At 44.4% G+C, this 12,689-nt stretch overlaps 1 protein-coding gene across 31 annotated transcripts in view; it reads right to left on the minus strand.

Moving 5' to 3' along the window:
* cadps2 (Ca++-dependent secretion activator 2) overlaps positions 1-12,689 on the minus strand; it is an 858,338-nt gene that overhangs the window by 128,035 nt on the left and 717,614 nt on the right. For 21 of the 31 annotated variants that reach the window (XM_038780103.1, XM_038780104.1, XM_038780118.1 and 18 more), the window contains 2 exons: positions 11,348-11,489; positions 1,750-1,869 (listed from right to left, as the gene is read on the minus strand). In XM_038780103.1, the coding sequence (XP_038636031.1) occupies positions 1,750-1,869; positions 11,348-11,489 (262 nt within the window). The remainder of the gene's footprint in view (positions 1-1,749; positions 1,870-11,347; positions 11,490-12,689) is intronic. The other 10 variants (XM_038780116.1, XM_038780122.1, XM_038780121.1 and 7 more) reach the window with 1 other exon arrangement.

A 12,689-nucleotide genomic window follows, 5' to 3' on the forward strand; every position in this document is an offset into this window, starting at 1 on the left:
AATGAACTGAACCCCATTCAGAAAGGGATCAGCTAAATACAAGTGCGAGCTACACAGATCCAGATTTGTGTAATGAAATATGGAGCAATCAATTTCCTAGCAAAGACAGCGTGCAAAGAGGACAAAAGGCACATACCAAACATATGCACACACATTCAGAGTCATGTTATTCTTCACAGTGAAAGAAGGATACCTGATAGTTCTACCTGGCAGACAGTACAGATATCATGTAGCAGCAGGTGATTGGCAGACAGTTTGACATAGTTATATGAACTTCTTTAAGTTATACTGTAACTATCGTTAAAATATTTGGATCTGGCTGTTCTAATTTAACTTAATTTTTGGACTAATTAAGAATCGCCCCCAAATGTTGCTAGGTTTAGGAGTCTAGTCTACAGAAATCATGCCAATAAAGCAATGAGCAGGCCGCCAAATTGTTTGAAACTACTGCATAATGCATGTTGCTGGCTGTGAGTGATGGTAACTTTTAATTGCAAGCAATCCACAGTTTTGATTAGTTATCATATATACAGGAAGTGTTTTCAACGACCATATTCCCCCTCATAATTATATCAAACATCTGTACAGGAGGGCAGCTAGCCATCAGGATTATATACTTGCAGCTCACAGATCATATTCCCGTTTATAAATACCAACAAGATATTGATTGTTTAATTCCACATTGCTCTCTTCACTGTGGCATAAATATTTGCACCACTTAAGCACAATATTTCAGAAGTTAACGTTGACCACATGTCAATTCATTTGAAAGTCTTTGCTTCACTTTCATTAAATCACAAGCTTAAAGATGATGAAAAAAATGCTAAAGTATTTCCCAAACTGTTGGAGCGATATGGGTAGCAGACGTTCATTTGTCGAGCTGGTTGGGGCTTGCACCTTCACAAGGAGCAACATGCAAAGTCAGAATATAACACCAAAATTGTCAACATTGCCTATTTAAATTTGGTTCAAGAGGGTGGCCTTGTCATTTTGATTCTTTTCATGCATGACTTTGTATAATTTGATATGACATCTTTAAGTGGACTATTTCTGGTAAACATTTTTGTAATATAGAGCAGGACCTTGAGCTTTCTCCTGCGGCAAGTTTGGTGGCAAGGCGGGCATTTAATCAGGAGGGAGAGGGTGGCAGGTGGGGATCTGCCACCTTCCCGATTAAGTCTTGACGGGAAGGCTCATGGATGGCCCTCCCTCCACACTGCTAATTGAAGTTATTAAGTGGACAATTAGTGCCCATTTAAGGACCTCACCCGCCACCACTGGTATTAACCCAACAGCTGACAGGGGACTTACCATGTGAGGACTTTGACAAGCAAGCGTGGCATGTTTGCTTGTGGGCTCTGAGGGAGGGGTGGGGCGGGGGAACCAACATCTCTACATCAAGAAATCATTCTGAAACTGAAGGTGAGTCTTGACCCTCAGTGTTCCACTTTACAATGGCTTTAATAACTTCTCCACAAATGATTTAGATTCAGTATGAAATGGGAACATTTCGACCACCACTTGTTTCCATTCTCGGCAGCTTTTTTGCATGCACAGATTCCCCGATGAATAACCAATAATCTTCTGCAGACATCCAAATGCTCATGAACTAAGATATTCAGGCAGCAAAGACAGCTTATTAACTTGCATCATGCCTGCGACCAAACACATGCATTAAGCACAAGAGCAAGTGTACTATGCATGCAGACTTCACAAGCAAGCTGCTACACAATTCTGCAGTATACACACGTGGAATCATATAAAGAGGCCATCCAAGATGGTGGAGAAAAGCTAGGCATTTGTGGAAGATTGAGAGGCAGGCTTGGGACTTTTGGTAGGCTCACATTAGCAAGGTTATTGGTGAGGTTTCTGTGGAAGAAAAAAAATCATGAGAACATCAGCACAATGCCAGAATTAAGTTGAAGGGGGGGGGGGGGGGGGGGGGGAGGAGGAGGAGAGAGGAGAGAGAGAGAGCAGTTAGTTCAACGCAATGGGAAAGAAATGTATTCCAACATTCCAACACCAAGAAACAGGCTGGCTACCAGTTCATAATTAATTGACTTGTAGATGGATTTGCAAAGCAACTGGATTACAGAACGATCTGTTCAAATAAGATACAAAGATTAGCAGAATTAACGTTTTATAAAATCAGCATTAAAGGTGATAAGATCTAAGGCTGATGGAAATGATCATCTAAAGTGGTTCACACTGGAAAGCTGATCCAATGAAATAACTGATGGTCTATATGATCATGTACATCGTTGTGTCCAAGAACATATTATCCACACATTTACACATCAGTTACTCAATCAGCTATTGCTCAGAATTATTCTGAGATACAAGTACAGCAGATCTCGTCTGAAGCATTCCCTATTTAGAATTACAAAGGTCATTATTGTATACTTTAGTTCATGTTTTCTTTTTACCCCGTCCTCCCACTTTTTCACTTTACCCTGTTGACTTGTCTCCCTGCATACAGACCCAATCAACCAGGAAACCTGCAAAGTCCTGGGTTATGGTAATAGATTCCACCATAACTCAGTTTCAATCTTTGTAGGTTTTCGAAGATTGAATTCCGTGCAGCAAAGTATGGTGATGACATTCAAATCACAAATACTGCTGCAGAATAAGCTTATTGAATCACTGGGCTGTATGGGCCAAATCATGTTACTCTTCAGGGGAACTGATTCACTGAATGACATTATGGATTGAACAAATAATGTACGCAGTCACCTGCCAATTCCAATATGTGCATTCATACAGGTTAGTGTTCCACATACACACTGCTGTAACTGTAACTCTTTAGTTGTCCTGGCTTCTTCCTGGGATTGCAAATTGACAGATGTAAGTGGAATACCTATTTGTCAGTTAGATCCCAATTGCCATTGTTCTAAAGCCACCAGTGACACTACATAAAACAATGAACATATATGCTTTGGAACTGCTTGGTATTGGTTAACAGAAGAACTTAAGTCACACCAAGGTGCTTCACTTTCTATAAATTACCTTTGAAGTGCAGTTACTGTTGTGATGTTGGTAAACATGTATTATAACCCGCACAAGGCCTTTGGGGACAGACCGATTAGCCTCCCCATAAGCTTCATAGATTTCAAGGTTCCCTGTTGAGTGCGGGGGCCTATCAGCAGAGTAATGGGCTCTGGCTATAAAGTTTTGCCTGAATGGGAGGTGAGCAGAGTAGTCCCGGCTGGGACCTGAAGCATACTGTGCAAATTTATTAACAAAAACAATTTTCTTTCCACCGCTCACTCTGGACTCCTCTGCGGTCACTAAATTGGCGACGAGGATAAACGTGGAGCTCGAGATTGCACTGCTAACTGTTGGAAGCATGGTCATCTCTGCTCGTACTACTGGAATAAGGTTTGCACTGATTTCAAAATGTCGCCCTTTGGGAGACTGGATGTGTTTGATGTAAGAGTAGAAGATTGGAAGTAATACACAGAGTGTATGTGCTACTTTTTCAGGGCTCTAACGCTATAAGTGGTGATAAGCAACAGACAATAGTACTCTTGACTGCTGTGGAGCCCTCACCTTCAATGCCTAATGTCCCCCACAGCCCCAGACTCCAAGTCACTCGAGCAGCTGGCAATGCTGGTAGCGAACCATTATGACCCAAAGCCATCGATCATCATGCAACGGTACCGTTTCAACACAGCTGATACAATGAGAGTCTGTTAACGAGTTCTTAGCGTGTTCGAGGAAACCAGCTGAATTTTGTGATTATGGCCCTTCCCTTCTCGAGGTGCTGCGGGACTATTGGTCCGAAACAATATGGCCACCCAACGAAAGTTATTGGCTGAGCCATTATTAGACCTGAAGAAAGCCCTAGAAATCTCCCTTTCGAGAGATTGCGGAAAAGAGAGTGCAGGAACTCCCAAGTGATGAAAGTGCACAGTGTGGGATGCGTCCCCTCCTGGCATATGGCACCCCCCAAAATGGGAACGTCCTGAACCCCACCCTTCTACTCAGACAGCCCTGGCACCAGCATCTTCAAGGGCGTTCCCCCCTGGGGGACAAGATGCAGAGATGAGGAAGGTTGAGTACTCCGATTCTGATATGGAGACCTGGGCATCGGAAGTTGCTGATGGTGAGCAAACCAAAGAGCAGCAACCAGTGGTGATCCCACCATAATGATCAGCAAGGAAGCAGTATTCGCCGTCGAGATATATGCCTCCCGATCCAGCTCCCCAGGTGTAAGAAGTGCATCACGGGCAAAAAAGAGCAGGCATCCACCTACCCCACCTTCCTCGGAAGAGTCTTCGGACTTTGGTAGGAGGGATGTTATAACCTGCTTGAGACCTACGGGGATGGAGCAATTAGCCTCCTCATAAGCCTTGGGAGATATGGGGGCCCATCAGCGGAGTAATGGACTCTGGCAATAAAGTTCAGCCCGAATGGGAGGCGAGCAGAGTAGTCCCGGCTGGGACCTGAAGTAAAATGCGTAAATAGTTGTTTATTAATAAACACAAGTTTCTTTCTGCCTCTCGTTGTGGATTCCTCTGTGGTCACTAAAACATGGCAACTTATGTGTCCAGATCCCACAGGCAGAAAATGGATGACTACTTAATTTGTTTTGGTAGAGTTGGATAAAAGACAGATATTGGCCAGAATTTTACTGTACCCCCCCCCCCCCCCCCCCCCCCCCGCCTAGTAGGATATTAAATTCCTGCCAAAATTAATAGTAATTTAAATGGCCCGCCATATCCGCTGGCAGGAGATACACTCTCTCCCCCCCCCCCACACTCACTGCCCCCCCCCACACACACACACACTCAGTCCCCCACACACTCTCACATACTTTCTCACCCCATATACTTTCTCCCTCCTCACACTATCTCATTTCCTCACACTCTCATCCCATTACACTATCTCGTCTCTCTCCTGCCACAATCTCATTCCTCTCCCCATGCACTCTCCCCTCTCTCACCTCTCTCCCCCTCCACAAACTCACTCCCCCAACACACTCTACCCCCACATACTCTCTCCCCAACACACTCTCACCCCCCAGCACACTCTCTCTCCCCACAGATTTTTTTCCCCCTCACATACACTCCCATCTCTCTCCCCCAAAACACTCATCCCCCTCACACACTTTCATCCCCTCACACTCTCTCATCTCTCTCATCTGCCACACACACACACACTCCCGCCACACAGTCACTCCCCCCTTCACTCTTTCATCCACTCACACTTTATCCCCTTCACACGCTTACCTCACCACAGTCTGTCCCTCACACAGTCTTACTCAGATGCCAGATGGCCCTGCTCCGTTGCCTCAAGCCTCGCCCCAGGCTGTCAGGGCCTCACTCTGGCTAACTAATGCCCTGCTCCAGCCTCCATGGGCCCTGCACTGGCTACCTCATTCTCTGCTTTGGACACCAAGGCCCGGTTCTGGCTGCCTTGTGCTCCGCTCTGGCTGCCTCATGCCCCGCTCTGGTCTACCTGGCTCCTGTTCTCGCTGCTTCCTGTCCCTTTGGCCCACTTGGGCCTCACTCCAGCTAGCGCATTTTACACTCTGGATGCTTAGGCCCTGCTCCGGCCAGCTTGGAAGCCTGAATCCCACTTCCCCAGCATATCTGCTCCCTGGGCTCCACTCACTGATGCGTCTGCTGCCTGGATCCCTCTCTCCAGGTGCTGAACTCACCGCCACTGATGTCCACTGCTTCTCCAACCACCTCGAGCCTATCAGCAACAAATGCGGAAGAGAAATGGCCTGAGATTGCAGAAACAGCTCCATGCCGAATCCTCCATTCAAACTTAGCTGTCTGATTAACATCTTGAAAGCTAGATCAAGGGACTGCATGGAGAAACTTTGCGGTCACATCCGCTCATGGGTTGTCCATTGGACAAGCCTGACCTAGACCAATCTGTCCACTTTTCAAATGAAAAGCAAGCTATGAATCAGTATCAGATAAATGAACCTTAAACCTATCGGAGCAGCATACTTTGAAAATGAAGCCAGTCTTTGTCTCATCATGTGAATTGCTACACAAATTGATTTGATGGGTTAACAGGTAATGTGGACATTGTGGAAAATATCAATCAGGGGCAATATAACAATAATAGATCAGTTACACATTATAGTTCAGACTATAATGTGTCTGAATACATTTCAAAATACCTTCTTTAAAGACTCATTACAATATCATCAAATACCGTTCATGAAAATGTTAACATTCGCTCAATTCCTGCTTTGTAATCGTAAACTTTTATTTTTATATCTTCGTACTAGAGAGAAGGAAAGGGCAAGACAGGATCGCAGTCCAAAGACGTGCAGATAAGGTGGATTGGCCACGCTAAAATTTCCCCTTATTGTCCAAAGATGTGCAGGATGCGAGGATAGGGTGGGAGAGTGTGCCTTGGTAGAGTGCTCATTCAGAGGACTGGTGCAGGCTCAATGGGCTGAATGGCCTCTTTCTGCACCACAGGGATTCTATGCAACAAAGGATATACTTTCTAATGAGGCGTATGATAACCCTAACCCTTATCGTAGGACGTAGTATATTTTAATTTTCACAAGGCACCCAATAATTTGCTGCCTGAAAGACAGCTGCACAGGATAAGGGCTCGTAGGGTTGGGGGTAAGTTGTTAGCATGGACAGAGGATTGGTTAAAGGACAGAAAACAGTGAGTCGGATAAACCAATTATTTTCAGTTTAGCATGCTGTCTGTTTCCAGTGAGGTTCTGCAAGGAACATTGTTTGCATCTCAGCAGTTTAAAATCTATATCAATTAATCAGATGATGAGACCAAGTGTAATACATCTGTGTTTACTGACATTACAAATCTCAGTGAAAAGGTGAATTGCGAAGACACAAGAAATGTGAAAAGGGATCGAGATAGGTTGAATGAATGGGCAGGAAGAGTATATTGTGGAAAAATATGAAGCTTGTCACTTTTGTTAGAAGAACAGGAAACCAGAATTTTTTTTAAATGGTGGGAGACTGGACGTTCGTGCACAGAAAGATAACATGCAGGTCCAGCAAGCGATTAGGAAGAAAGATTGCACATTGGCCTTTATTATAAGGGGGTTGGCAAACAAGAGTAAAGGAATCATGCTGACAGCAATGTGTACCATCCACAACCTTCCAAACCCGTGACCACCTCGAAGGACAATGGTAGTAGATGCATGGGAACATCACCATCTTCAAGATCCCCTCTAGGTCACACACCATATTGACTTGGAAATATATTGCCGATCCCTTCACTGTTGCTGGGTCTAAATCCTGGAACTCCCTTCTTAGCAGCACTGTGAGTCTTCTTGCAACACATGGATTACAGCGGTTCAAGAGGGCAGCTCACTACCACCTTCTCAAGGGCAATTAGGGATGAGCAATAAATGCTGGCCTAGCCAGCAACACCCACATCTCATGAACGAATATAAAACAACTCTGTTTCAATTGTGCAGGGCTTTGATGAGGCTACATCATGCGGACTTTGATCTAACAAAAGGCAGGATACCCTTGCCTTAGAGATTGTGCAACAAAGATTGAGAGATTGAGTAGACCAGGCCTATAACTGGTTTTAGAAGAATGAGAGGTGATTTCATTAAAACGTGAGATTCTGAGAGAATATTTCCCTTTGTGGGACTAGGAGGCCAAGCCTAAATATAATTTGTGGGCTGCTTAGGATTGACATGAGGAGAAATTTCATCACTCAGAGTCGTGAATCTTTAGGAATTCTCCAACCCAGAGGGCTGTGAATGCTCCGTCATTGAATGTATTCAAACTATGGGAATCGAGAATTATGGGGAGGAGGCAGGAAAGCAGAGTTGATGTCAAAGAGCAGCCACAATCTGATTGAATGGCAGAGCAGGCTCGGTGGTTCCTATATTTGTTATGTTCTGAAACAATTGCAATTTGCCTTCTGCCAGTGTGTGAACATCTTTTCAGATCCCAAGTTCTCAAGTGTAATTCACATGTTCTTGCAGGAACATAATGGGCAACGAACTGCAATGGGATATATCCAAGGTTACTACGGGAAGCGAGAGAGGACATTGCTGCGCCGTTGACAATGATCTTTGCGTCCTCACTCTCAACTGGAGTAGTACCGGATGATTGGAGGGAGGCGAATGTTGTTCCCCTGTTCAAGAAAGGGAATAGGGAAATCCCTGGGAATTACAGACCCATCAGTCTTACGTTTGTGGTGAGCAAAATATTGGAAAGGATTCTGAGAGATAGGATTTATGATTATTTAGAAAAACACAGTTTGATAAAAGATAGTCAGCATGGCTTTGTGAGGGGCAGGTCATGCCTCACAAGCCTCATTGAATTATTCAAGAATGTGATAAGACACATTGATGAAGGTCGGGCAGTGGATGTGGTGTATATGGATTTCAGTAAGGCATTTGATAAAGCTCCCCATGGTAGGTTTATTCAGAAAGTTAGGGGCATGGGATAGAGGGAAATTTGGCTGTCTGGATACAGAATTGGCTGGCAAAAAGATGACATTGAGTGATAGTGGATGGAAAGTATTCGCCTGGAGGTCGGTGACCAGTGGTGTCCTGCAAGGATCTGTTCTGGGACCTCTGCTCTTTGTGGTTTTTATAAATGACTTGGATGAGAAAGTGGAAGGGTGGGTTAGTAAGTTTGCTGATGACATGAAGGTTAGAGGTGTTGTAGAGAGTGTTGAAGTTTGTTGCAGGTTACAACAGGACATTGACAGGATGCAGAGCTGGGCTGAGAAGTGGCAGGTGGAGTTCAACCTCGATAAATGTGAATAGATTCATTTTGGAAGGTCGAATTTGAATGCTGAATACACGGTTAAAGGCAGGATTCTTGAAAGTGTGGAGTAACAGAGGGATTTGGGGTCCACGTACATAGATCCCTCAAAGATGCCACCCAGGTTGATGGGGTTCTTAAGAAGGCATATGGTGTGTTGGGTTTCATTAACAGGGGGGTTGAGTTTAAGAGCCGTGAGGTTTTGCTGCAGATTTATAACCCTGGGTAGACCACACTGGGAATATTGTGTCCAGTTCTGGTCGCATCATTATAGGAAGGATGTGGATGCTTTGGAGAGGGTGCAGAGGAGATTTACCAGGATTACTTTGCATCAGTCTTCACGGTGGAAGACACCAGTGGGATGCCAGATCTCCAGGAGAACCAGGGGAAAGAGGTGAGTGCAGTGACCATTACTAAAGAGAAGGTTCTGGGGAAACTGAAAGGTCTGAAGGTGGATAAGTCACCCGGACAGGATGGACTACACCCCAGGGTTCTAAAAAGGATAGCTGAGGAAATTGTGGAGGCATCAGTGATGGTCTTTCAGGAATCACTGGGGGCAGGAAGGGTCCCAGAGGACTGGAAAGTGGCTAATGTAACACCACTTTTTAAAAAGGGAGGGAGGCAGAAGACAGGAAATTATAGGCCGGTTAGCCTGACTTCGGTCATTGGTAAGATTTTAGAATCTATTAAAGATGAGATTGCGAAGCACTTGGAAGTGCATGATAAAATAGGACTGAGTCAGCAAGGCTTTGTTAAAGGGAGGTCATGTCTGATGAATCTGTAAGAGTTCTTTGAGGAGGTAACAAGGATGTTAGACAAAGGAGAACCAGTAGATGTGATTTATTTAGTTTTCCAGAAGGCCTTTGACAAGGTGCCTCATAGGAGCCTGTAAAAAAGTTAAGAGCTCATTGTGTTCAGGGTAAAATCCTGGCATGGATAGGGGATTCGCTGGCAGAGTGGGGGTAAAGGGGTCTTTTTCAGGATGGCAGCCAGTGACTAGTGGTGTGCCTCAGTGGTCTGTGCTCGGAGCACAACTTTTTACAATATACATTAATGATCTGGAAGAAAGTACTGAAGGCACTGTTGCCAAGTTTGCAGATGATACAAAGATCTGTAGAGGGACAGGTAGTATTGAGGAAGCAAGGGGGCTTGACTTGGACAAGCAAGGAGAATGGGCAATGAAGTGGCAAATGAAATACATTGTGGAAAAGTGTGAGGTTATGCACTTTGAAATGAAATGAAAATCGCTTATTGTCACGAGTAGACTTCTATGAAGTTACTGTGAAAAGCCCCTAGTCGCCACATTCCGGTGGAGGAATTTATGTGCAGACTATTTTCTAAATGGGGAAATGCTTAGGAAATCAAAAATACAAAGGGAATTGGGAGTCCTTATTCACGATTCTTTTAAGGTTAATGTGCAGGTTCAGTCGGCAATTAAAAAGGCAAATGCAATGTTAGCATTCATGTCAAGAGGGCTTGAATACAAGACCAGGGATGTACTTCTGAGGCTGTATAAGGCTCTTGTCAGACCCCATTTGGAGTATTGTGAGCAGTTTTGGGACCCATATCTAAGGAAGGATGTGCTGGCCGTGGAAATGGTCCAGAGGAGGTTTACAAGAATGATCCCTGGAATGAAGAACTTGTCGTATGAGGAACGTTTGAGGACTTTGGGTCTGTACTCATTGGAGTTCAGAAGGATGAGAGGGGATCTTATTTAAACTTACAATATACTGCGAGGCCTGGATACAATGGACGTGGAGAGGATGTTTACACTTGTAGGAAAAACTAGAACCAGAGAACACCATCTCAGACATAGGTGAGGAAGAATTTCTTCAGCCAGAGGGTGGTGAATCTGCGGAACTCTTTACCGCAGAAGGCGGTGGAGGCCAATTCACTGAGTTTCTTTAAGACAGAGATAGATAGGTTCTTAATTAATAAGGGGATCAGGGGTTATGGAGAGAAGGCAGGAGAATGGGGATGAGAAAATATTACCCATGATTGAATGGCGGAGCAGACTCGATGGGCTAAGAGGCCTAATTCTGTTCCTATGTCTTATGGTCTTACGCCTGGACTGGAGGGCATGTCTTATGAAGAAAGGTTGTGGGAGCTAGGGCTTTTCTCACTGGAGTGAAGAAGGCAGTGAGGTGACTTGATAGAGGTGTACAAGGTGATGAGAGGCATGGATATAGTGGAGACTTTTCCCCAGGGTGGAAATGGCTGCCACGAGGGGACATAATTTTACGGTGATTGGTGGAAGGTATAGGGGAGATGTCAGAGGTTGGTTCTTTACACAGAAGAGGTGGTGGAGTCAGAGTCATTCGGGACTTTTAAGCGACACTTAGACAGGCACGTGGACAGCAGTAAATTGAAGGGTGTAGGTTAGGTTGATCTTAGATTAGGATAAATGGTCGGCACAACATGGTGGGCTGAAGGGCTTGTACTGTGCTGTACTGTTCTATGTTCTATGAGTCACCATTCTACGCTTGTCTTCGACTCACCTTATAAATGCTGGACAAGCTCTCACATAGCGAAAGCTAACGCTGCTTCAACAAACAGCTTTCACCAGAAAAAGCAAACTGTTATGAGGGGGAGCATCTTAAGGCACTTACTTCACAGGTTGCCATGTTTCTTGTTCAAAGCTTTTATGAATAGATTGAGCAATTGCCGATTCCATCAGGTCAATGTAGCGGACCACCAGAGGAACAAAGAACTCTTGCAAATGTTTGTGATATTTTCCGTTGCACAATTGAGCTTTGAAAGAAGAACAATCTACATTAGTTACACTGCAGACTTATGAATAGACATTTTAAATACAAATATATCATTTTTATACATGGAAACATGAGGAAAACCGTTTCATTAGATTTGGAATGGACATCAGAGAAGCTGTTGGTGCATAAATTAGAACCAAAATACTTTACAGATAAGAACGCCCAAAGATGTTGATAGCTTGCCTGTGATTTATTGCGTCCAGCTCATAGATATATCCAATTTTATGAGAATTCGTCAAGGGTACCACTTAAATAGAGAAACGGTTCACTACAGATTATTCCGTTACAGCAGAGCATCCTCCAATGTCTGAAAAGGTTGTACAACTAACGGTTCTTTGTGAGTTCATAGATCTCACTCCAAAGTCTTCCCCAACAACACATTTATTAACCACATTTCATTGAATCCCTCTACAGAAGGAGGCCATTTCATCCATCGGATCTGCACTGACCCTCCAAAAGAGGACCCTACCTAGGCCCACTCCCCCACCCTATCCCCCCAACCTCGTAACCTAACCTACAAATCCTTGGACACAAAGGGGAAATTTAGCTAATCCACCTAACCCGCGTGTCTTTGGACTGTGGGAGGAAACGGAGCACCTGAGGAATCCCAGACAGACACTAGGAGAACGTACAAACTCCACACAGTCACCTAAGGTCATGGTTGAACCCGTGGTTGCTGTGAGGCAGCAGTGCTAACCACTGTGACACCGTGCCACCCACCATGCTGCCCTTAGCCCAGGGATGACACAGCTCCCACACAGTGAGCTTTTCAGGTACATGAGGGAGGAAGGTGCAGATCGACATGTTGAGCGGGTGAGATGATATAAACACACTGGAATGAGGTTTATGCAGAACAGAATAACCTTGTTCAGTGTTGCAAATTCTATGTAATTCTATGAATGCTCAAATCAAATTTGTCTCTCCATTTCATTAGTGAATGGTTGAAACCATTTCAAGTAAACAGGTTAGTGCCTTTGTTAAACAGAAAAGAAAGGAATTTGAAAGAAGTATTTTAAACACTTGGGCAATTATATCAGTGACAGTAATTTCCAGGCTTTTGTCTCATATTCCGAACTCCAGGTTATTTTCTTTTCTCTGTACACATCGCTTCATCAGGATTTACAATCAGTCGGTTCGACGACCTTCTACATACACATTGTGCAGTGCTGAGAGTCGAATG

The sequence above is a fragment of the Scyliorhinus canicula genome, chromosome 20 (assembly GCF_902713615.1).
Source record: "Scyliorhinus canicula chromosome 20, sScyCan1.1, whole genome shotgun sequence".
Lineage (NCBI taxonomy): Eukaryota > Metazoa > Chordata > Chondrichthyes > Carcharhiniformes > Scyliorhinidae > Scyliorhinus > Scyliorhinus canicula.